Genomic DNA, 22,813 nt, shown 5'->3' with positions numbered 1-22,813 from the left:
TGATTCAGTTACAGCAGCTCTGCCAGGAGGAATGGGCCAAAATTCACCCAACTTCTTGTGGGAAGCTTGTGGAAGGCTACTCAAAATGTTTGACCCAAGTTAAACAATTTAAAGGCAATGCTACCAATTACTAATTGAGTGTATGTAAACTTCTGACCCACTGGGAATGTGATGAAAGAAATAAAAGCTGAAATAAATCATTCTCTACTATTTTTCTGACATTTCACATTCTTAAAATAAAGTGGTGATCCTAACTGACCTAAGACAGGGAATTTTTACTAGGATTAAATGTCAGGAATTGTGAAAAACTGAGTTTAAATGTGTTTGGCTAAGGTGTATGTAAACTTCCGACTTCAACTGTAGGTAGTCTTGTTAGCTAGCTAGCTTGTTATCTATGCTGGTTGTTAGCTAGCATAACTGATATGTGTATAATTGTAAGGGACACTTCATGCTTTTTGGATAATATTTAAATTTACAGAGTGGGTGAGCTCCATTCTTGACAGGCTGATCAAATTCAATAGCAGCCTCAGAGGATGGGCTCCTGAGTGGCACAGTGGTCTAAGGCACTGCATCTCAGTGCTTGAGGCGTTACTACAGACACCCTGGTTTGAATCCAGGCTGTATCACAACTGGCTGTGATTGGGAGTCCCATAGGGCGGTGCACCATTGGCCCAGCACTGTCTGTATTTAGCCGGTGGAGGCCGTCATTGTAAATAATACCTTTTTTTTTAACCGACTTGCCTCGTTAAATAAAGGTAACAATAACAAAAAAAGAGGCTGTCTGCAAGGAGCCTGACATATGAAACATCTTACAAGGCAGCATTTTGATTTATCAGACTCTGAGGCTGCTATTGAATCTGATCAGCCTGACAGGAATAGAGCCCATCCCTGGATCAGATATGCATCTACCTGTAAAGCACTTTGACAGCTAATCTGCCTGCAAGGAGCCTTGCCTATGAAACAGCCTACAAGGCACCCAATTTATTTCTAAGCCTCTGAGGCTGAAATTGAATCTGATCAGCCAGTCAGATTAGTTAGTCTAGCTAACAATAGCAGCTAACAAGACTACCTAGCTAACTAGCTAGCCAACAAGACTACCTAGCTAACTCACAAGACAAGACAAATTAGCGTTGTTGTTGCTTGTATGCGATTGACTGTGGTCTTGGGGGTGGCACGCAGCCTGGGAAACAGTGCAGCCTGTCAGGCATCGACGAGCGCATTGCGATCAACGCAGTCACAGGGCTCCTTGATGAGGTGGTTGTCGCGAATGAAATGCGTGGTACTTTTTATTATCTCGTGATCTCGACAAACCTTTTGTTATGTCGAGATTAGGAGATAAATAAATTGTGATCTCGTCATAAGAAGGGATTATTTTTTTTCATTCATATGTCCTCTCTGGACTAAATATATAAGGGATTGGGCTTTCAGAGTCTGACTTGAGTCTACCAATCAGTCAGACTCGATTTTGGTCGAGACGTTAATTTTAACGAGACGTTAATTAAAGTTGTAAAAACACAGTGTCCTTGCTCTGAGGCTTGGAGGACCGTGGTCAGAGCCAGACTGCTGTTCAGACAGACATGCTTCAGAATACAAAGTACGCCCTCCTGAACATGGCTTGCATCCCAAATGGCATTTTATTCTTTATGTAGTGCACTGCTTTTGACCATGGCCCATAGGACTTTGTTGAAAAGTAGTGCACTATATAGGGAATACGGTGCCATTTGGGATATAGCCATGGTTGCCCGATCAAAGCCCTCTCATGCAGGGTTATGTTACATCAGTCGCTGAGTAACCAGCCCAGGAAATGACATGGGAGTTGAGATTTGTGATCCGAGGGGTCAAACGTCCAGATACGGCTAACTGGGGGCGTAAAAACAGCTTCATCGCACAACACACACGGCTATGGTGAGCTCAACCAGGAGGTCAACGTCCAGCTTTAAACCGTGGCTCATATACAGAGGTGAAAGCTATGCAAGTTACTCAGACTTTATTAGACATCTGAACAAACACACAAGCAACTGTCATATAACACAGAGGCTTCTTAAACAAACACCGGGTCTCTGGGGAAACCTTCAAATACAACACATACTGTAGGTAGGTAATGAGCAATCACAGACCACAGTCTTATTGTGGAATCTGTGGAGGGAGGGAAGAGGCCCATATTTCTCTCAAGTCCCCATCCTATCCTCCTCCCATTCCCCTCTCCATCTCCAGTGTGCCTGGCTGGGCCTCTGTCTGAGCTGAGACGGAGGGGGCTGGTGGGAAAATGGGAATGTGGTGATTAAGAGTGGGCCTATATGACCTCCCAGCTCTAAAAATACACTGTTTACTCAAGACCACTGCCAAGGAATTCTGGACTAGGCAGAGGGGAGTGCATAAATGTGTTTTGGGGGGGAACCGGAGAGAGAGGACAGGAAGTGTGTCTGTGTGTGAGGGCATGTGTGTGTGTGAGGGCATGTGTGTGTGTGTGAGGGCATGCGTGTGTGTTAGGGCATGTGTGTGTATGTGTATGTGTGAGGGCGTGTGTGTGTGTGTGTGTGGGGTGGACGGGGCTTGCATGCGTGTACGTGACTTTGACAATGTGCGTGTGAAGGAAGGGAATGTCTTGAAAGGAGGAAAACAATGCATTTCAGGAGCACTGACACACACAGGCAATTACCACACAGATCACATCCAAGGACTTCTTGGAACACACAGATACACACACACACACTTCCAAAGACCGTTGTAAACACTGTCTCTTTCAGTCTCTTCCAGCCATCATTGTCTGGCATCCCACACCAAGAGTCATGCTCTTGACAGAGAGAGTGTGTTTCATAGAAGTGAGAAGAAAGAGAGGGACAGAGGGGGGGCTAGCGAGAGCTTCCCTCAGTAGTCCCACTGTGTTCTGCCTCCTGTGTGTCTCCTAGCCTCCCACTCCTCTGTCTGTCCCTGGGCTGCCAACGAGGGGCTCGGTTGAGGCGGCAGAGGGAAGGAGTTGGGAGAAAATAGAGATGATGTGAGACAGATATGGATGCATGGGAGAGAGAGGCTCCTGTCCTGTTTGAGGGGCAGGCAGTAGGCCATGGAGGCATTTCATAAAGGCACCAGCCAGACTGTATGGGTTGGGGTTGTATGACAGGCCTCTGTTAGACATCATGGGCCTGACTGCTGCTGACACTGAGCTTGGCACCACATGCTGGGATGAGGGGGCGACTGCCACTCAGGTCTGTCTACTGACTGTCTACTGACTGCCTACTGTCGGTCTGCTGACGGTCTACTGACGGTCTGCTGTCGGTCTTCTGACTGTCTACTGACTGCCTACTGTCGGTCTGCTGACGGTCTACTGACGGTCTGCTGTCGGTCTTCTGACTGTCTACTGACTGTCTACTGTCGGTCTGCTGACGGTCTACTGACGGTCTGCTGTCGGTCTTCTGACTGTCTACTGACTGTCTACTGACTGCCTACTGTCGGTCTGCTGTCGGTCTACTGACGGTCTGCTGTCAGTCTTCTGACTGTCTACTGACTGTCTACTGTCGGTCTACTGCCAGTCTACTGACTGTCTACTGTCGGTCTACTGCCAGTCTACTGACTGTCTACTGTCGGTCTACTGCCAGTCTACTGACTGTCTACTGTCGGTCTACTGCCAGTCTACTGACTGCCTACTGTCGGTCTACTCTCGGTCTACTGACTGTCTACTGACTGCCTACTGTCGGTCTACTGTCGGTCTACTGACTGTCTATTGTCTACTGTCGGTCTACTCTCGGTCTACTGACTGTCTACTGACTGCCTACTGTCGGTCTACTGTCGGTCTACTGACTGTCTACTGTCTACTGTCCGTCTACTGTCTGTCTATTGTCGGTCTACTCTGTACAAGACAGGCACCATGGGTGAGCTGCCACTCTGGGTTAGTAGGTCAACGCAATGGGAAACTAACACACAACACCTAACCTAAAATGGACATATGTTGCCCATATGGGCATATGCCAGCCCTCCCATCTGATCCCACACCTGTCTCCTCTCTCTCTCTCTCTCTCTCTGCAGTATCACATCTCAATCAACCTAGCTAACCAGAGGCTTTTGTTCACTTCACACTAGACACTGTGGACGTGAATACACATGTAATTACGCCCACTGAGCTGCTCAGGTGAAGCTCTCTATCCGCAGAACAGAACGTGAAGCCTGCAGGGCTCATAATGAGCAATAACGACTACATGACATGACTAATCATGTTCAAATGAAGGTGCTATAAAGGTTAGTGCACACAGACGGAGGTGTGGGATGACCTGCTGGAACCTATACTCTCCTATTCCGGATGGACAGAAATCTACGAAGCTCACTTTCAGAATAGCACAAACTCTCAACATCCCTTCAATATTGCAGTGCTTTTCAATACAGATCTACTCTGCTTAGCCTGCATTCACTTGTGACTGAATTCCATGCCTTGAATTGTCTAACTTGACTCTAAATGGGCCCCTAAAAAATGAATTAAACTGGTCTAATCTATGCCAATATATCTGAGATAAATGTGACTATATGTCAGTGTCTCCTCCCTGCTTTGTAATGGGCCATTAGAAAGGTGTGGCCAGTGGCCATGTAATGGTCGTGTAGCACAGCATCTAATTCTTAGTGTGATGATTATAGTCAGTCAGTTATTTGACACACTCCCTCTAGCACCAGCAGTAAATCACCTGTGTGACAGCTCTGAGGCCTATCACTCTTCTCTGCTCTGTGGAGGTGGCAGCACACACACACACACACACACACACGCTTGTGCCAGCCTCGCCCCTCTAGGGTGTGTTCCTGAAGTGAGATTGAGTCACCTCGCTCACCCTGTCCTCCCTCCCTCCCTCGCTCCCTCAGGAGGCTGCATGTCCCGTCTGACTTGAGGCTTCAGAGAGCCTCAGCTCACCGCTCCCTCAACGCCCCCACCCTCAGCCCTCCTCCCTTTCCAGTTTGAGTTGTCCTCTTGTAGCGAGTTGTGACATTATCAGACATGTATACTGTTCATCAGCTACGTTATATAATTCTAGGACTTTTCACCACGCCGTCTGTGCTCTGAGAGGACTGAGACTGAGATTGCCTGGGAGTGAGGTGGGAGAGAGGAGGGGGTAGATAAGGATATGATGCCTGACTGATAGTGTGATGCAGGCCTGAGATCACTCATCTCCCCCTCAACCACCACCATCCCACACTCACGTCATGTCTCCCGAGTGGCACAAGGGGTCTAAGGCACTGCATCACAGTGCTAGAGGCATCATCAGGCTGTATCATAACCGGCTGTGATTGGGAGTCCCATAGAGCGGTGCACTATTGGCCCAGCGTTGTCCGAGTTAGGATATGGCTGGAGTAGGCCGTCATTGTAAAAAAGAATTTGTTCTTAACTGACATGCCTTGTTAAATAAATAAGAAATTGTGTGTGTGTGTGTGTGTGTGTGTGTGTGTGTGTGTGTGTGTGTGTGTGTGTGTGTGTGTGTGTGTGTGTGTGTGTGTGTGTGTGTGTGTGTGTGTGTGTGAGAGAGATCTTGCACCCCGGTGTGAGAGTCCCGCTGACACATGGCCTGCGAATCTGGTAGTGGTATTGGCGCGTCCTACAGATATAGAATCTTAATTTGATAACCCTGTTGTAGGAGAACTTGTAGTGTATTTGAGGTTTAAAAGGCTTTTGAAGTTTGTGATTTTCCCTTACAAAAAATGTATCAAACCCTACAAAAATGACCATTAATTCACATTTCTTGTCGCTGCAGGATAACTTTTATGTTGTAGCAAATTGGCTCAAATTAAGATCCTACTTGTACTTCTGCATGTGTGTGTGTGCATGTGTGGTCAGGCATACTATGAGTCTTGTGGTGAGAAACCCCAAGAACCAAGCTCTGTAGAGGGAAGTAAAAGATAAAAAGATTGAGTACTAATGATGTCCGTGCTTGGTGACACATCACGTACACAGAATCATACATGAACATCAAGAGCTATAGAGGAACTGACTTCCTAAAAGCAGCACAACGTGTGTTCACTCACTCACACACACACACACACACACATCCACGAACACACACACAAACAACTTACCCGTTTGTCCCATTGGCTGTGCGAGTCGGCTGAGAGAGAGTCACCTCAAGTGGACCCTGTGAAAAAAGCAACAACAAAAAAAACACTTAACCCAGCTAGCACATTTGGTTCCTTGAATGTCGTGGACACGTACATTTTTGGTTTCACATTGGTTCTGGGAATGAAGCCATACGTTTCCTGACCGGTAAAACATTCTGCGAACGAAAGTGAACATTTTTCCTGTTCTGGGAACATTCATATTTTGGTTGAAGGGAGGTTCTGAGAACGTTTTACTATGGTTCCCTGAACGTTTCCTGAGAGGTTTTATTAATGTTCTGAGAATGGAAATGATAGGTTATTTGAAGGCAATAAAAATAAGGTTCTGTGAACATGTTCCAACAAGACTTTTAATAACACTGTTAGCTTAGTTGAACTGTTTTGAACTCCAAGCACAAATCACATTTTATTTGCTTAGGCATTAATCATGTAAACACATGTATTCTTTTATTGTGGCACATCAGTGAGATTTGAATCTATGACCTTCTGTTCTGTATCCATGGAATTAGTCCACTGGGCCACCAGGATGGAGCTAGCATGCCATATATTTGAACTCATTCAAAGCTGTTCATTTGAGTCTATTCAAACAGACTCCATTTCAAAGGAAACAAGCACTGATTAAGCTCCGGTGTGGCCAATTAGTAGGCGCAACCCACACAGCTGAACAAGCTTAACAAGACAGAGGATAGAGATAGTTTTGTTGATGCTACAGAACATAATTATTTTTTAAATAACATTCTTAGAAAGTTCTCTGGACGTTACAAAAAAAAATATTGTGGTTTTTATGGATCTTATTTGTATGTTCTCTGATCTATTTGAGAAAATTACTTTAAATAGAACCATGATTCCTCATGTAGGAAACGTTATGCTGAAACTACTGAAAATCCCAGGGAAGAATGTTGTTTCTTAACATACTTAGAACAATGTAAGCACATGAATTTAAATAGAATCATGAGGAAACCTTTAGGAAATGTTATGCTGAAGTACTGAAATTCTCACAGAAGAACGTTGTTTCTTAATGTTCTCTGAACTATTTGAGAATATTCTCAATTGTTAAACCAGTTGGAGAACGTTCCTAGAATATTACCAACATTTTTATTAAACGTAACCATGTTTGAACTTTTAGGAAACGTTCTGTTCAAGTAGTGTAAATGAGCTTTGAAAGTTCCAAAGCCAAACAACTATCCTGCACCATTTCCAAAAGGTTTTGGGAAGGTAGTATGTAAAATAACCATAGGACCAACACCCTCTCACCAAGATCTAAGAAACGTATGGTTCTCATAACGTTATGTGCTAGCTGGGAAGAGTCTGCATCCTGATTAAAACATACATGTGTAATGAGGGGTGATCTGAGAGAGCTATGGGCCCATCAGTTCAAGGTAGATGACCCTGTGGAGATTTGATGTAGGCTAGTTAATGTGCTATGACAGTTAGCATGGTAGGTTCCCAGGCAGTCTAGATGGGGTGATTTCACCCCTGAAGGTTTGCCCCCCAGCCAACCCTGTGTGTTAAAGTATAGCATTCTGCCTGCCTTTCCTGGCAGCCACACCAGGCACATAGCTGCTCTGTTCTTGTAATGGTTGGCTTTCAAATGCAAGGGTGAGATGGTTGGGAGAAATATGGCATTCAAAACAGGCTCATTTAACATAAGAACCTGGAACAGAGGATTATTTTGTGCTTTAGCTCAACACACACCCCCACGCCCTTTTATTCACATCCAGTCATTTCTGTGAAAAAGGCAACTAACATCAAATATTTGTGGTCGGTCGCACTCCTATCTCACATAGCTAGCTGTATGTGTCTTTATTGGTTTATTACTGTTATATAAACACACAAATGAGACAATGATATATTCAAGTCCCATAAGACTAATGTTGGTACAGTGTCAAAATAAACCAACAGAAATAAATCACTTTTTTCTTAGCAAACACTTCTAGCCAGAGCACTTGAACCTTTAGGTCACTAGACCAACCAAGGCTGTAACATAGTATAGCCTACCCTCACATACTGCTGGCACTCCCCTTTCAGAGAGAGACGGAGAGAGAGAGAGAGAGAGAGAGAGAGAGAGAGAGAGAGAGAGAGAGAGAGAGAGAGAGAGAGAGAGAGAGAGAGAGAGAGAGAAGCCAGACCAGGGAGACAAACAGACTTGGCCCATAAATGAGGGTGTAGAGACAGACTCCTGTTTCTACTTTAACTGCACTGATGATTAAGCAGAGGGCTTTTTTTCATTTCCTGGAAAATCACAACGAGGGGCCAACATCATTTCCCTGTACAGTACTTTTCCTCTTAAACAGCCATCTATCCCCACCCCTCTCTCTGCTGCACACTGAGAGATGTGTCAACTGAATACACGGAGCCCCTGCTAGCAGTCGAGTTGGAACAGTGAACTTTTTATTCTGGACGCCCTGCAGCCAGGGGCTGGAAAGGAGATGTACCTTTTACTGCGTATGGGACCTTGGAAAACCTCATCAGAGCTAGCCTGTGATCCAGTCGGCCCGTGTCCGTGGTGCGCTGTGTGTTTCTGTGGCCTGTGATGTTGTCTCTGAGGAGTCACAGCCTTGAGGGAGGCCCTGCAGCGGCCCGGCCTGGGGTTCCGGCCTACCTGAAACACTATCCAGGTCAGCCCTGGGCCCCTCGCTGTTCAAACACCACATGTTACTGCTGGGTCTGCTAAGTTTAGGACTCTGCCTCTGCAAAGTGCTTCAGAAAGTTGTTTTTTTTTAAGTGAAAAGAAAAATCCAACTACTAATGTACAGTACGCGCTCTGTATGAGGGTAGACGCCGGGCGGAGGGCCGGAGGTCAAATGAAAGGATAAGAAGAAGGTGTGAGTAATGTGACTGAGTTCAAGTTTAACCCAGGGAGAGGTACTGCAAACGTCAGACGAGCCCGATAGGAATGACTGAATGGTGTCGAAAAGCAATTTGTGAATGAGGCTCGGGCGGGCTGTGGCCCTCCCCTGCTCCTGGCTCTGCTTGGCCCTCGTCGACCCTCAACCAACTGGCCAAGTCCCGTTCCCTAGACATTCTGCTCACACCAGACACAGCCTGAGCCTGCCATGTCTGACTGAGAGAAAACTGGTGACGGAAATGATTGCCAATTGCCATATGGGAAGTCTGCTTATAAATCCAATAAATAAATCCTCCCCAGTCTTATTGTGAGTAGGTACTCTCACTGAACACTATCTCCCCTGTCTGTTTATCTAGGCCAGAGATTCCCAGACTTTTTCACTCACACTTATTTCCTGCAATGTGTATGTGTATTCATGTGACATTTTATGTGACATTTGAATGACTCAAACATTACAACAAAATCTATGGGCTAGTTGATCTGGACAAGTGATAAATATCTCTCTAATGTATACAATGACTGATATGACAAGAGGAAAACTGATGATGCACTACCCAAAATCGCACTTTGTGCATTCCACTATTACAACTTTCAAGGGTATGTTGAAAGCCCCTGCCGATCTGGGAACCACTGATCCAAGCTACCTCTTAAAATGCATAGTCCCAAAGTTGATAGAAGGAGAAAAGAAGGAGGGAACGGCGTGCTTTTCAGAAGTCTGGAGGAGTCGATCTCGAATGGAGAGAGTAGACAGAGTGGAAGAGAGAGCAGGCAGGGGATGATTCATCCGGACTGGAGCCGGGTCTAGGGAAGGAGGGAGAGAGAGATGCCGTGATGTATTCATTCCGTGGCTCACTTCCGCTCTCCTCTGGCACCACCACCACACCCTCCTCCCTCCTCCCCCTGCCTGGCCCTGCAGCTCTCCTGGGAGGCTGAGTAACCAGGATGAAATGCTCGGGCTCTGCCAGCGTCAGCCTGAGGACCAGATGTGTGGCCTGAAGGTGGTGAGGCCGCGACGCAACGGAAACCAAATATAAACCAGTGTACCGTAACACCTCTGAAGACTCTTTTCTAATAAAGAGGGAGGAGGGGAGGGCAGAGGCATCGCCGTTAGCCGGTTAACGGGACCCACTTTCAGGCAAGCCAGGACTGGACCTGCTTCTTCCCGGTAATGCTGGCAGCTGTTGTAGACGGGCACAATGCCCGGTGGCAAACATAGCTAGGCCTAACTTCATATTGCATCTAGCAGAATGCTGAGATTTAAGTGGAAACATGGAAGGGAGAGAGAATGACGGATGTCCTCTCCTAAAATTAGTGCCCTGGCTATCTCAACACTGGAGGCATTCAGCTCAGCCTGCCTGACTGTTTGGGCAGCTGTTGGGAGAGCAATTTCTTTGAATCCGGATTGTAAACATGCATGGGAAAGGTTCTGAACTGGCCTAGGCAGGGACCGTTCTGCCAGCCAAGCCTGCACAAGCGTCACAACTGAGTCATGCCTCCAACCTCAGCTGGAGCACAGGCCGGGCACAGAGCATCACTCCATAGTTTCAGTATTATGGCTGTTACGCTTCACAACCCTTCTTGGCACCGCAGAGGAAAACGTTGACGTAGTAGATGGTGGTGGTGGTGAAGATGTTGGGTGGATGTATCTGGAGAAGAGGGGAGACTCGTCACTCCTCCACCAGGCCTGTGGGTAGCTGTGGTCACCCCTGGCAGCAGCAGGGACCATTTAGCTAACAAGCTTTTAGAGAGAAAATGTTCCAACACACACGCACAGGGAGGGCTGGGAGGTCTGACCTACTGCCTCAAAGTGCGGCTTGTCCAACGCTGAACGTAACTGAGGCCACTGTGTAAACAGTGGAACTTCCCTGTAGGGCTTTCCCAGGACCAGGACTCATCTACGACACCCACCTTCCGACCCCACCCCCAAAACCACCATTGACACCATGGAAAGCTAAATATTACAGTTCACAAATCCTTTGATTTTCCATGGGATGGACGGTCTTCGGAGTCTGTGCTGTAATGGTGCATACCACCCTGCATACCACTGCTAGCTTGCTTCTGAAGCTAAGCAGGGTTGGTCCTGGTAGGTCCCTGGATGGGAGACCAGATGCTGCTGGAAGTGGTGTTGGAGGGCCAGTAGGAGGCACTCTTTCCTCTGGTCAAAAAAAAAATATGCCAATGCCCCAGGGCAGTGATTGGGGACATTGCCCTGTGTAGGGTGCTGTCTTTCGGATGGGACGTTAAACAGGTGTCCTGACTCTCTGAGGTCATTAAAGATCCCATGACACTTATCGTAAGAGTAGGGGTGTTAACCCCGGTGTCCTGGCTAAATTCCCAATCTGACCCTCAAACCATCACGGTCACCTAATAATCCCCAGTTTACAATTGGCTCATTCATCCCCCTCCTCTCCCCTGTAACTATTCTCCAGGTCGTTGCTGCAAATGAGAATGTGTTCTCAGTCAACTTACCTGGTAAAATAACGGATAAAAAATAAATACAAATCTTAGTCTGGGTCAGCTGAGGTCTAATGGTTGGCTCAGCTGTTAGTATTGACTGGTCGTATCTATATCCAGCACAGATCAGTGAGAAGGGTCAGGCCGGGAGGAAACAGGATTAGCAGTAGACAAGAAATCAATAATCAATATTTTCTCGGGAGTTGTGTCCGGTTGTAGTTAAGGAGCTGATACAATCTCAAGTGGGAGGTGAGGCCTACTGTTTGTAGAAAAGGGTATGAACACACAATAACCTAAGTCACTGGTGCAAACCAAAGCCAGTGGTTTGAACAATAGGCCAAACCCTCATCACCACTCATTCACATAGCCTATGCTCACTGTAGTCCACATGATACAACATGGACGGCCACACAATGAATGTGAAATCAGATAATTTTTGACAGGGATGTTCTTTTGAGGTTACTCTCGTTGTTCTCTTTTGAGAAAGGAAGTGTGCAGCACACTATTGGGTAAATCCATAATGAACTCATTTCAAAAGCTTACAAACAGAGTTGTCAAACTATTTCATAATTTCTTGCACAAAATGTTTTTTCAATAGAAATATATATATTTTTTAAAATCTTTAACGTCAATTATCTAAAAACGTGTAAACTCCGATTTTGTTCATACGTTGTAGCTTAGACCCTACTTCAGGTCCTCTGAGGTGTTTGTGTTGTGCCGCCGTCGGTTGAATACAGGGTGGGTCAAATCAAATCAAAGTTTATTTGTCACGTGCGCCGAATACAACAGGTGTAGGTAGACCTTACAGTGAAATGCTTACTTACAGGCTCTAACCAATGGTGTGAGAAAAAAAAGGTGTGTGTGTGTAGGTAAGTAAAGAAATAAAACAACAGTAAAAAGACATTTGAAAATAAGCGTATTAAGGCTATATACAAACACCTGTTAGTCAGGCTTATTGAGGTAGTATGTACATGTAGGTATCGTTAAAGTGACTATGCATATATGATGAACAGAGAGTAGCAGAAGTGTAAAAAGAGGGGTTGGCAGGTGGTGGGACACAATGCAGATAGCCCGGCTAGCCAATGTGAGGGAGCACTGGTTGGTAGGGCCAATTGAGGTAGTATGTACATGAATGTATAGTTAAAGTGACTAAGCATATAAGATAAACAGAGAGTAGCAGAGGGGTTGGGGGGGGCACACAATGCAAATCGTCCGGGTAAACATTTGGTTCCCTGTTCAGGAGTCTTATGGCTTGGGGGTAAAAACTGTTGAGAAGCCTTTTTGTCCTAGACTTGGCAATCCGGTACCGCTTGCCATGCGGTAGTAGAGAGAACGGTCTATGACTGGGGTGGCTGGGGTCTTTGACAATTTTTAGAGCCTTCCTCTGACACCGCCTGGTGTAGAGGTCCTGGGTGGCAGGCAGCTTTGCCCCAGTGATGTACTGGGTCGTACGCACTACCCTCTGAAGTGCCTTGCGGTCGGAGGCCAAGCAATTGTCGTACCAGGCAGTGATGTAACCGGTCAGGATGCTCTCGATGTTGCAGCTGTAGAACCTTTTGAGGATCTCAGGACCCATGCCAAATCTTTTTAGTTTCCTGGGGGGGAATAGGCTTTGTTGTGCCCTCTTCACGACTGTCTTGGTGTGTTTGGACCATCTAGTTAGTTGTTGATGTGGACACCAAGGAATTTGAAGCTCTCAACCTGCTCCACTACAGCCCGTCGATGAGAATGGGGACGTGCTCGGCGCTCCTTTTCCTGTAGTCCACAAATCATCTCCTTAGTCTTGGTTACGTTGAGGGATAGGTTGTTATTATGGCACCACCCGGCCAGGTCTCTGACCTCCTCCCTATAGTCTGTCTCATCGTTGTCATTTCAATCATAGAAAACAAATCTGAGAATGGACCTATCCCTTCAGACTAGCTGTAGCTGGTACACCATTAAAAGGGCAATTCAATGGCAATTTTAAGTTTTAATTACTATCTCAAAGATGGCCGCCGGTCCACCCACCGTCTAATGTCAAGTGGTCATGTCTATAATATTATCTATCCTTCAATGATTTCAATAGATTTCCTATGGAGGACTGACATTAGCCTAAAATGTAAAACAACATATCCTATTCAAGTCAACATTCTCTGATATGTGGACCTCCAACTATCTTTGTGGTACTATTTGATTCTCATTTTAGTACATTATCAGACAAAACATGACACCCACCTGTATTCAAGAGCATGTTTTGTCTCAACCGATGGCGGGCACAACACAAAAACCTTAGATTATGTAAAATAGGGGCTAAGCTACAACATATGCAAATATGTAATAAAAAAAAACAATTATAAAACAGTTTGACAACCCTGTTCGTAAGCTTGTAAATTATATCAATCTCCACCGTTTATCTTTTCCAGTGATGAAGACATGTCTCATGGTATGGTGGGGTATGCAAAAATAGGTCCACTTTGTGCACCTTGATCTCTTGAAGGTTTTGGTATTCAGGTCCAAAAAGTCACTTTCTGAGCAACGGGCAAATAAGTATGGAAGGTTTAGTTCAAATCAAAAGGGGTGCTGTCAAAAAGTGAGTGAACTCAAATGGATTTAACCCACTGTAAGTCGCAAAGGGGTAATGACAGAGAGAAGACATGATTGAGGGGCTAAGAGGGGTGGAGACAGTTTTTTGACCTGGATATGCATGGCTAGGTTTGATGGGGGGGTTGTGCTATATGGTGGGAGGTTGAGCACAGGAGGTTGGAGGCACCTTAATTGGGGAGGACAGGGTTGTGGTAATGACTGGAGCGGAATAAGTGGAATGGTAACAAACACATCAAACATGGGTTCCACGTGATGAATGCCATTCCATTAGCTCCTTTCCAGCCGTTATTGTGGGCCGTCCTCTCCTCAGCAGCCTCCACTGGGGTGGAGTGGGTCTTACTTTAAACCCATCAAGCGTCCTTAACCGAGACATACTACAATAACCCTGCATTGATTGAGGAAATGGACCATGGATGGAGTTTTTTTTTAGCTATCACTGCCAGACAGATGGTGCATAATGATCAAGACATGGGATGTTTGCCAAGAACAACTCTCCAGTACAGACACCTCTCTGGATCCCCCTGAGCACCAGATGTTCCTCTTATCTCCGGACCAGACCAGTCTGTTAGTGCCATTGGACTGATGGGAAGAGACCTGCCTATCCATCGCAACTCAAGACCATTTCCATAAAAAAGTATCTCCCTCCAGTTTCTAAAGCATACGTGTGTAACAGCTGGCAGACAGGAGAGATGATAGGAATGGATATAGACTATCTATCTTCAGAGGTGAACAGGAGGAGAGAGTGGACTATTCGGCTGGATGTGTGCTTCATGTTCTCTTTGTGGAAGAAGACATGCTGCCCAAGTCAAGCTAAGCACTGCAAGCAATACAGAAAATATGACTGAAAGCTTAACATGAAGAAATATTGAATTAGGCCTACAACTAGAGGGCTTGTTATGCTGCGGTCAGTAATACTGACTTTGACAATGAATTCTAGGTAAAGCTCCTTTTTAATGGACATGTGAGGAGGGTACAGTACGTTGTGTACTAGATTGAGGTGAAGAGGTTACCTCAATACAGGGTAACAATGACCCCTCACAAGTGGGCGGACAATGCTGAACTCTCTGTGCCCGATTAGAAGACTGACATTACGGAGAAGACAAGGCCACAGTCTTGTTTGCCATACAGTGGACGGAGGCCACAGGATCGATGCCATTCAACAGTAGGCTTTTTGGTTGCATCACACTGTGTGAGATTACTCAATGTTGCCCAGGCTTCAAAGAACAGGCCAAACACACATTCTGTCTGTCTGCGTGCCCTGTATCCATGACAGTGGAACTGTCTTTTATTGTGATGGAGGGAGCAGGTCACATGAATGACCTGACACACTCCCTGTATCCTGGAAAAGGAATCAGTCAGGTCAGCATGATGGTAGTGGTACCACTTCAAAACTGTAAATATGGGCTCTGTAACAAAGCTGATCTAACACAACCTCTAGTCTATGCCTATCTTTGTGCACATAGGCCTGCTCATTCCTGCTTATGTCTGCATGTCACCATTTTAATCCATCATGGATAGGATTCTAAAGTGGAACGTGGTTCTTTTGTTTGCATGAATAGACCTTGCCCTGGCCCAACTACACATCATTTTCCTGCTGAATCCATAGCCAGCCGTGAGTGTATTCATGAGCTGGTGTTCAGGGCAAAAATAAGGAAGGTGGGTAACTAGGGTGACAAGGAGTTGTGTAGTCAGCTATACCTCTCTGTGGTGAGGAATGAAATTGGTTTATCGACTTATAGCTGCAACTTGTGTGTTGCCCTTCAAAGCAAGCTGCACCATTATTTATGCTGGCTATGTAGGTTATGCTTAGTTATAACTATGTTATAACTCAGCTCACTGGTCACCATAACAACACCCACCCGTAGCACGCGCTCCAGCAGGTATATCTCACTGGTCATCCCCAAATCCAACACCACCTTTGGCCGCCTTTCCTTCCAGTTCTCTGCTGCCAATGACTGGAACGAATTGCAAAAATCGCTGAAGTTGGAGACATTTCCCTCACTAACTTTAAGCATCAGCTGTCAGAGCAGCTCACAGATCGCTGCAGCTCTACACAGCCCATCTGTAAATAGCCCAAGCAACTACCTATCTCATCCTCATATTGTTTTTCTGAACTTTTTTTTTGCTCTTTTGCACACCAGTATTTCTACTTGTACATCATCATCTGTACATCTATCACTCCAGTGTTAATTTGCTAAATTGTAATTACTTCGCCTCTATGGCCTATTTATTGCCTTTACCTCCTTACTCCATTTGCACACACTGTATATAGATTTTTCTATTGTTATTGACTGTACTTTGTTAATCCCATGTGTAACTCTGTGTTGTTGTTTTTGTCGCACTGCTTTGCTTTATCATGGCCAGCTTGCAGTTGTAAATGAGAACTTGTTCTCAACTGGCCTACCTGGTTAAATAAATGTGAAATAAAAATTATTTAAAAAGAGAACTATGTTATAACATGTGCATGTGTCATAGTAAGCAATCAGATTCAAATACAATTCTACTTTGTGTACTCTCAAACGTGTTCCATACAAGTTAAATACTTTTTTTATAAACATGTAGCGTCAGCCATTGTGGTGTGTTATTATAAATTGGTATGTCTCCCTATGTAGCAAAATCCCATCTGACTGACATATTGGCTGTTCTTTAGTAGACATGAAGATGTGAATAATACATAGGCTGTGCATAGATGCGTATGACAGGTCTTAACAACGACGTGCATCATAGGGCAGGAGGGGGCAGACAAATCATATTAACATGGTAATACTAATAATGCATGCAGATAAGGTTACTTACACGTCCGTTGCAAGTCAGATCCTCCTTGTTGCGCAACTCAAAAGATTCTTCCTCCTCTTTCTCCCCATAGTCCCGTCCGAGCAAATTGAAACCCTGCCTGCAGCACAGAAACCAACAAAATCCTTGCACAGGCATTCAAATCGGGTCAAGTCAGGTGTTTTCGACTATTCTTGTCGTAAAGTCAACATTCAATGTCTGGCCTCTGGGGTTACGCGTGTACGTCTCACAGTACGTAACTAAATCCAGAGTCGCGTGAGGATAACATCCAAGTTGAACAGCTTCTCTCCATAGACTTCCAGAGGGAATATGACAAACAGACACATACGCCAAAAGAACTGACCAACACTAGCCTATAGAAGGAACATAGAAGCTATCGAAGAGTTCAACCTGGTGAAAATTAGTCTGAAAGTTATGTCAAATCTGTCCTTCCAAAAGACTAGTTGTTGCCTTGTCCCGAGACTTTGCTCGTATCTGAAGTCGTTGCGCAAGTTATCACAAGCTAACTAAAATACCAATGTATCTACTTTGAAGCCTAAATACCACTACTGGCTGACAAAACCATGAATATTGTAAATAAAAGACATATAAAGAAATCAATATGAGGAGCGAAATTCGTGTTGCCTGCTACTATTCACATACTACAGTGTTGTAGCTAAACTAAAGGGTAGGCAGGCGATTATGACTTACTTGACTTGAGTTTGAACAAAAGCGTGCCAGAGATCAGCCAGCCTTGAATGGGCGGGTCGAGCCGTCCCCTCATGTCGAATGCGAAATATAACTGGCTGGACTATAACACGACCAGAAAAGGCACGCCTATCTTACACGCCCCCTCTTCCAACAGACTATTGCGTCACATGCCTCTTTGATGACCTACGACTTTAGCATCTTTGCCCATCATTCTTGAGAAAATATGTTTTCTTACCACATGTCTACTTCATGTTTGTGTGAAGGCTACTGTAAATACTGTGTTGGTAGGCCTAAGCCAGGACTTGTGTAAATGTGTATTTACATGCTGTTTTTTCTGGTTGATTTAGCATGTGTGCATGTGTGTTGTGTGTTGTGCGTGTGTGAGTGTGTGTGCATGCCTAATGGCGATGTTAATACAGGCATTTGCCCTCGGAAATACAAGAAATGCCTCAATAGGAAGCAGATGGACGCTCTCCCTTTATTCTCTATTCCAGTAAACTCCCTCCAATGACTTCACGGGCAGTTATGGTGATCACTGATCACTAATAGACAGAGCTCTTCTTCCCAAATGTTAACAGAGAAAAGCCTGTCTGTTTGTTTGGGTTTGCACTACAAGAAAGCATTTTTCTCTACTTGTGATATCAGATTGAACTCATGAGTGTATTACTTTGTGGTTGGAACTTCTTAATAATGACCACCAGATTTGATCAGAGTATATCTAGATGTGTTTTTAGCCAATATAAATTTAGCAAATGATATGTGTTGTTCTGTTCCAGAGTGAATATTGATAAGTAATTACCATACAATATAGCTTTGACACTAGACTAGACTGGTGTATGAAATTTGCTTTGAGAGCAATTCAGGAGAACTAGAAAATAACCAACACCTCAAAACTTCTATCCACATTCCCCTGGTCCACACGCACACAATGTCGCAAAGAAGGCACGACATTACCTCTTCCCCCTCAGGAGGTTGAAAATATTTGACACGGGACCTCAAATCCTCAAAAAGAGCATCTTGACTGGCTGCATCATTGCTTGGTATGGCAACTGCATCGCCCTGGATCGCATGGTGCTAGAGAGGCTGGTATATCAATTCAATTCAATTCAATTCAAGGGCTTTATTGGCATGGGAAACATGTGTTAACATTGCCAAAGCAAGTGAGGTAGACAACATACAAAGTGAATATATAAAGTGAAAAACAACAAAAATTAACAGTAAACATTACACATACAACAGTTTCAAAACAGTAAAGACATTACAAATGTCATATTATATATATATATATATATATACATATATACATATATACATATACACATATACATATATACATACATATATATATATATATATATACATATATACACACACACATATACACAATGTACAAATAATTAAAGGACACAAGATAAAATAAATAAGCATAAATATGGGTTGTATTTACAATGGTGTTTGTTCTTCACTGGTTGCCCTTTTCTCGTGGCAACAGGTCACATATCACTCCCTGCCATTCAGGACCTCTATATCAGGCGGTGTGAAAGGAAGGAGAATCGTTAAAGACCCCAGCCACCCAAATCATAGACTGTTCTCTCTGCTTCCACACGGCAGGCAGTTCCAGAGAAACAAGTCTGACACCAACAGGCTCCTGAACAGCTTCTATCCCCAAGGTGTAAGACTGCAAAATAGCTATAAGACTGCAAAATAGCTAACAAAATGGCTACACAGACTTTCTGCATTGACCCTTTAATTTGTATTTTTGCACAGACTCTATGCACACTCACAGGACTCTACACACTCACTCACACCCACTCACACTGACCACACACACACACACACACACACACACACACACACACACACACACACACACACACACACACACACACACACACACACACACACACACACACACACACACACACACTCACAGGACTCTACACACTCACTCACACCCACTCACACTGAGACACACACACACACACACACACACACTGAGACACAAACACACACACACACACACACACACACACACGCACGCACGCACGCATGCACGCACACACACACACACACACACACACACACACACACACACACACACACACACACACACACACACACACACACAGGACTCTACACACCCACTCACACCCACTCACACTGAGACACACACACACACACAAACACACACATAACACGCACACACATTCATATTAACTCTACACACATGCACACACACTCACATACAATCATTAAATACGCTGTTGCTACTCTGTTTATCATATATCCTGATGCCTAGTCACCTTACCCCTATACATATCTACCTCTACCACTCCAGTATCCCTGCACACTGTAAATATGGTATTGGCACTGACCCTGAAACTGACCCTGCATATAACTACTGACCCTGGAACTGACCCTGTATATAACTACTAACCCTGGAAATGACCCTGTATATAGCTACCGACCCTGGAACTGACCCTGTATATAACTACTAACCCTGGAAATGACCCTGTATATAGCTACCGACCCTGGTACTGACCCTGTATATAGCTACTGACCCTGGAACTGACCCTGTATATAACTACTGACCCTAGAACTGACCCTGTATATAACTACTGACCCTGGAACTGACCCTGTATATAGCTACTGACCCTGGAACTGACCCTGTATATAAATACTGACCCTGTATATAGCTACTGACCCTGGAACTGCCCCTGTATATAGCTACTGACCCTGGATATATAGCTACCGACCTTGGAACTGACCCTATCTATAGCTACTGACCCTGGAACTGACCCTGTATATAGCTACTGACCCTGGAACTGACCCAGTATATAATTACTGACCCTGGGACTGACCCTGTATACAGCTTACTGACCCTGGAACTGACCCTGTATACAGCCTACTGACCCTGGAACTAACCCTGTATACAGCCTACTGACCCTGGAACTGACCCTGTATATAGCTACTGACCCCGGAACTGACCCTGTATATAGCTACTGACCCCGGAACTGACCCTATCTATAACTACTGACCCAGGAACTGACCCTGTATATAGCTACTGACCCTGTCTATAGCTACTGACCCTGGAACTGACCCTGTATATAGCTACTGACACTGTCTATAGCTACTGACCCTGTATATAGCTACTGACCCTGTATATAGCTACTGACCCTTGAACTGACCCTGTATATAGCTACTGACCCTGGAACTGACCCTGTATATAGCTACTGACCCTGGAACTGATCCTGTATATAGCTACTGACCCTGGAACTGACCCTGTCTGTAGCTATTGACCCTGGAACTGACCCTGTATATAGCTACTGACCCTGGAACTGACCCTGTATATAACTACTGACCCTGGAACTGACCCTGTATATAACTACTGACCCTGGAACTGACCCTGTATATAGCTACTGACCCTGGAACTGACCCTGTATATAGCTACTGACCCTGAATATATAGCTACCGACCTTGGAACTGACCCTATCTATAGCTACTAACCCTGGAACTGACCCTGTATATAGCTACTGACCCTGTAACTGACCCAGTATATAATTACTGACCCTGGGACTGACCCTGTATACAGCTTACTGACCCTGGAACTGACCCTGTATACAGCCTACTGACCCTGGAACTGACCCTGTATACAGCCTACTGACCCTGGAACTGACGCTGTATATAGCTACTGACCCCGGAACTGACCCTGTATATAGCTACTGACCCACGAACTGACCCTGTATATAGCTACTGACCCCGGAACTGACCCTGTCTATAGCTACTGACCCAGGAACTGACCCTGTATATAGCAACTGACCCTGTCTATAGCTACTGACCCTGGAACTGACCCTGTATATAGCTACAGACCCTGTCTATAGCTACTGACCCTGTATATAGCTACTGACCCTTAAACTGACCCTGTATATAGCTACTGACCCTGGAACTGATCCTGTATATAGCTACTGACCCTGGAACTGACCCTGTCTATAGCTACTGACCCTGGAACTGACCCTGTATATAGCTACTGACCCTGGAACTGACCCTGTATATAGCTACTGACCCTGGAACTGACCCTGTCTATAGCTACTGACCCTGGAACTGACCCTGTCTATAGCTACTGACCCAGGAACTGACCCTGTATATAGTTACTGACCCTGGAACTGACCCTGTCTATAGCTACTGACCCAGGAAGTGACCCTGTATATAGCTACTGACCCAGGAACTGACCCTGTCTATAGCTACTGGCCCTGGAACTGACCCTGTCTATAGCTACTGACCCTGGAACTGACCCTGTATATAGCTACAGACCCTGTCTATAGCTACTGACCCTGTATATAGCTACTGACCCTTAAACTGACCCTGTATATAGCTACTGACCCTGGAACTGATCCTGTATATAGCTACTGACCCTGGAACTGACCCTGTCTATAGCTACTGACCCTGGAACTGACCCTGTATATAGCTACTGACCCTGGAACTGACCCTGTATATAGCTACTGACCCTGGAACTGACCCTGTCTATAGCTACTGACCCTGGAACTGACCCTGTCTATAGCTACTGACCCAGGAACTGACCCTGTATATAGTTACTGACCCTGGAACTGACCCTGTCTATAGCTACTGACCCAGGAACTGACCCTGTATATAGCTACTGACCCAGGAACTGACCCTGTCTATAGCTACTGGCCCTGGAACTGACCCTGTCTATAGCTACTGACCCAGGAACTGACCCTGTATATAGCTACTGACCCAGGAACTGACCCTGTCTATAGCTACTGACCCTGGAACTGACCCTGTATATAGCTACCGACCCAGGAACTGACCCTGTATACAGCTTACTTACTTTTTCCTGTTCTTATTATTTATATTTCTCATGTGTTTATGTCCTACTTTACTTCAATTGATAGTATTAGGGACATTAGGGATCATTGATTACTGCGTTGCTGAGAAAGAGGTTGTAAGAAAGGCATTTCACTGTATTTGTGTCAATAAAACCCTTTCTACACTACAACACTCCACTGCTGTCCAACCCAAACTCTAACTCTTATACTGTCCTTTTGACTCCCTCAAACACACACACACACACACACACACACACACACACACACACACACACACACACACACACACACACACACACACACACACACACACACACACACACACACACACACACACACACACACTCCCCAATCCCCCCCACCTTCCCCTCTTCCACTTTGCTGAGCACTATGTAAAGATGCCGTGGTAGAAGGCAGAGTGACGGGTACTAAATCCAGACACGTGATATCTCTCTAGACCCCTCGGCGCTCACTCTCATTTCTCCCTTAATATCCCTTCATTTCCCCTGCGCTGCTT

The 22,813-nt window shown here is 45.2% G+C and overlaps 1 protein-coding gene across 2 annotated transcripts in view; it reads right to left on the bottom strand.

Annotated features, from left to right (window-relative positions):
• LOC118370812 (unconventional myosin-X-like) overlaps positions 1–17,442 on the bottom strand; it is a 57,771-nt gene extending 40,329 nt beyond the window's left edge. For both annotated transcript variants that reach the window (XM_052518729.1, XM_052518730.1), the window contains exons 1-2: positions 16,766–17,442; positions 6,049–6,104 (exon numbers count right to left, since the gene is read on the bottom strand). In XM_052518729.1, coding sequence (XP_052374689.1) covers positions 6,049–6,104; positions 16,766–16,900 — 191 coding nt within the window. In that variant the 5' untranslated portion in view covers positions 16,901–17,442. The remainder of the gene's footprint in view (positions 1–6,048; positions 6,105–16,765) is intronic.
• Between the last annotated feature and the right edge of the window lie 5,371 nt (positions 17,443–22,813).

The sequence above is a fragment of the Oncorhynchus keta genome, chromosome 5, assembly GCF_023373465.1.
Source record: "Oncorhynchus keta strain PuntledgeMale-10-30-2019 chromosome 5, Oket_V2, whole genome shotgun sequence".
Classification (NCBI taxonomy): domain Eukaryota; kingdom Metazoa; phylum Chordata; class Actinopteri; order Salmoniformes; family Salmonidae; genus Oncorhynchus; species Oncorhynchus keta.
The sequence above is the reverse complement of the archived record's forward strand: the minus strand, read 5'-3'. Positions and strand labels throughout refer to the sequence as shown.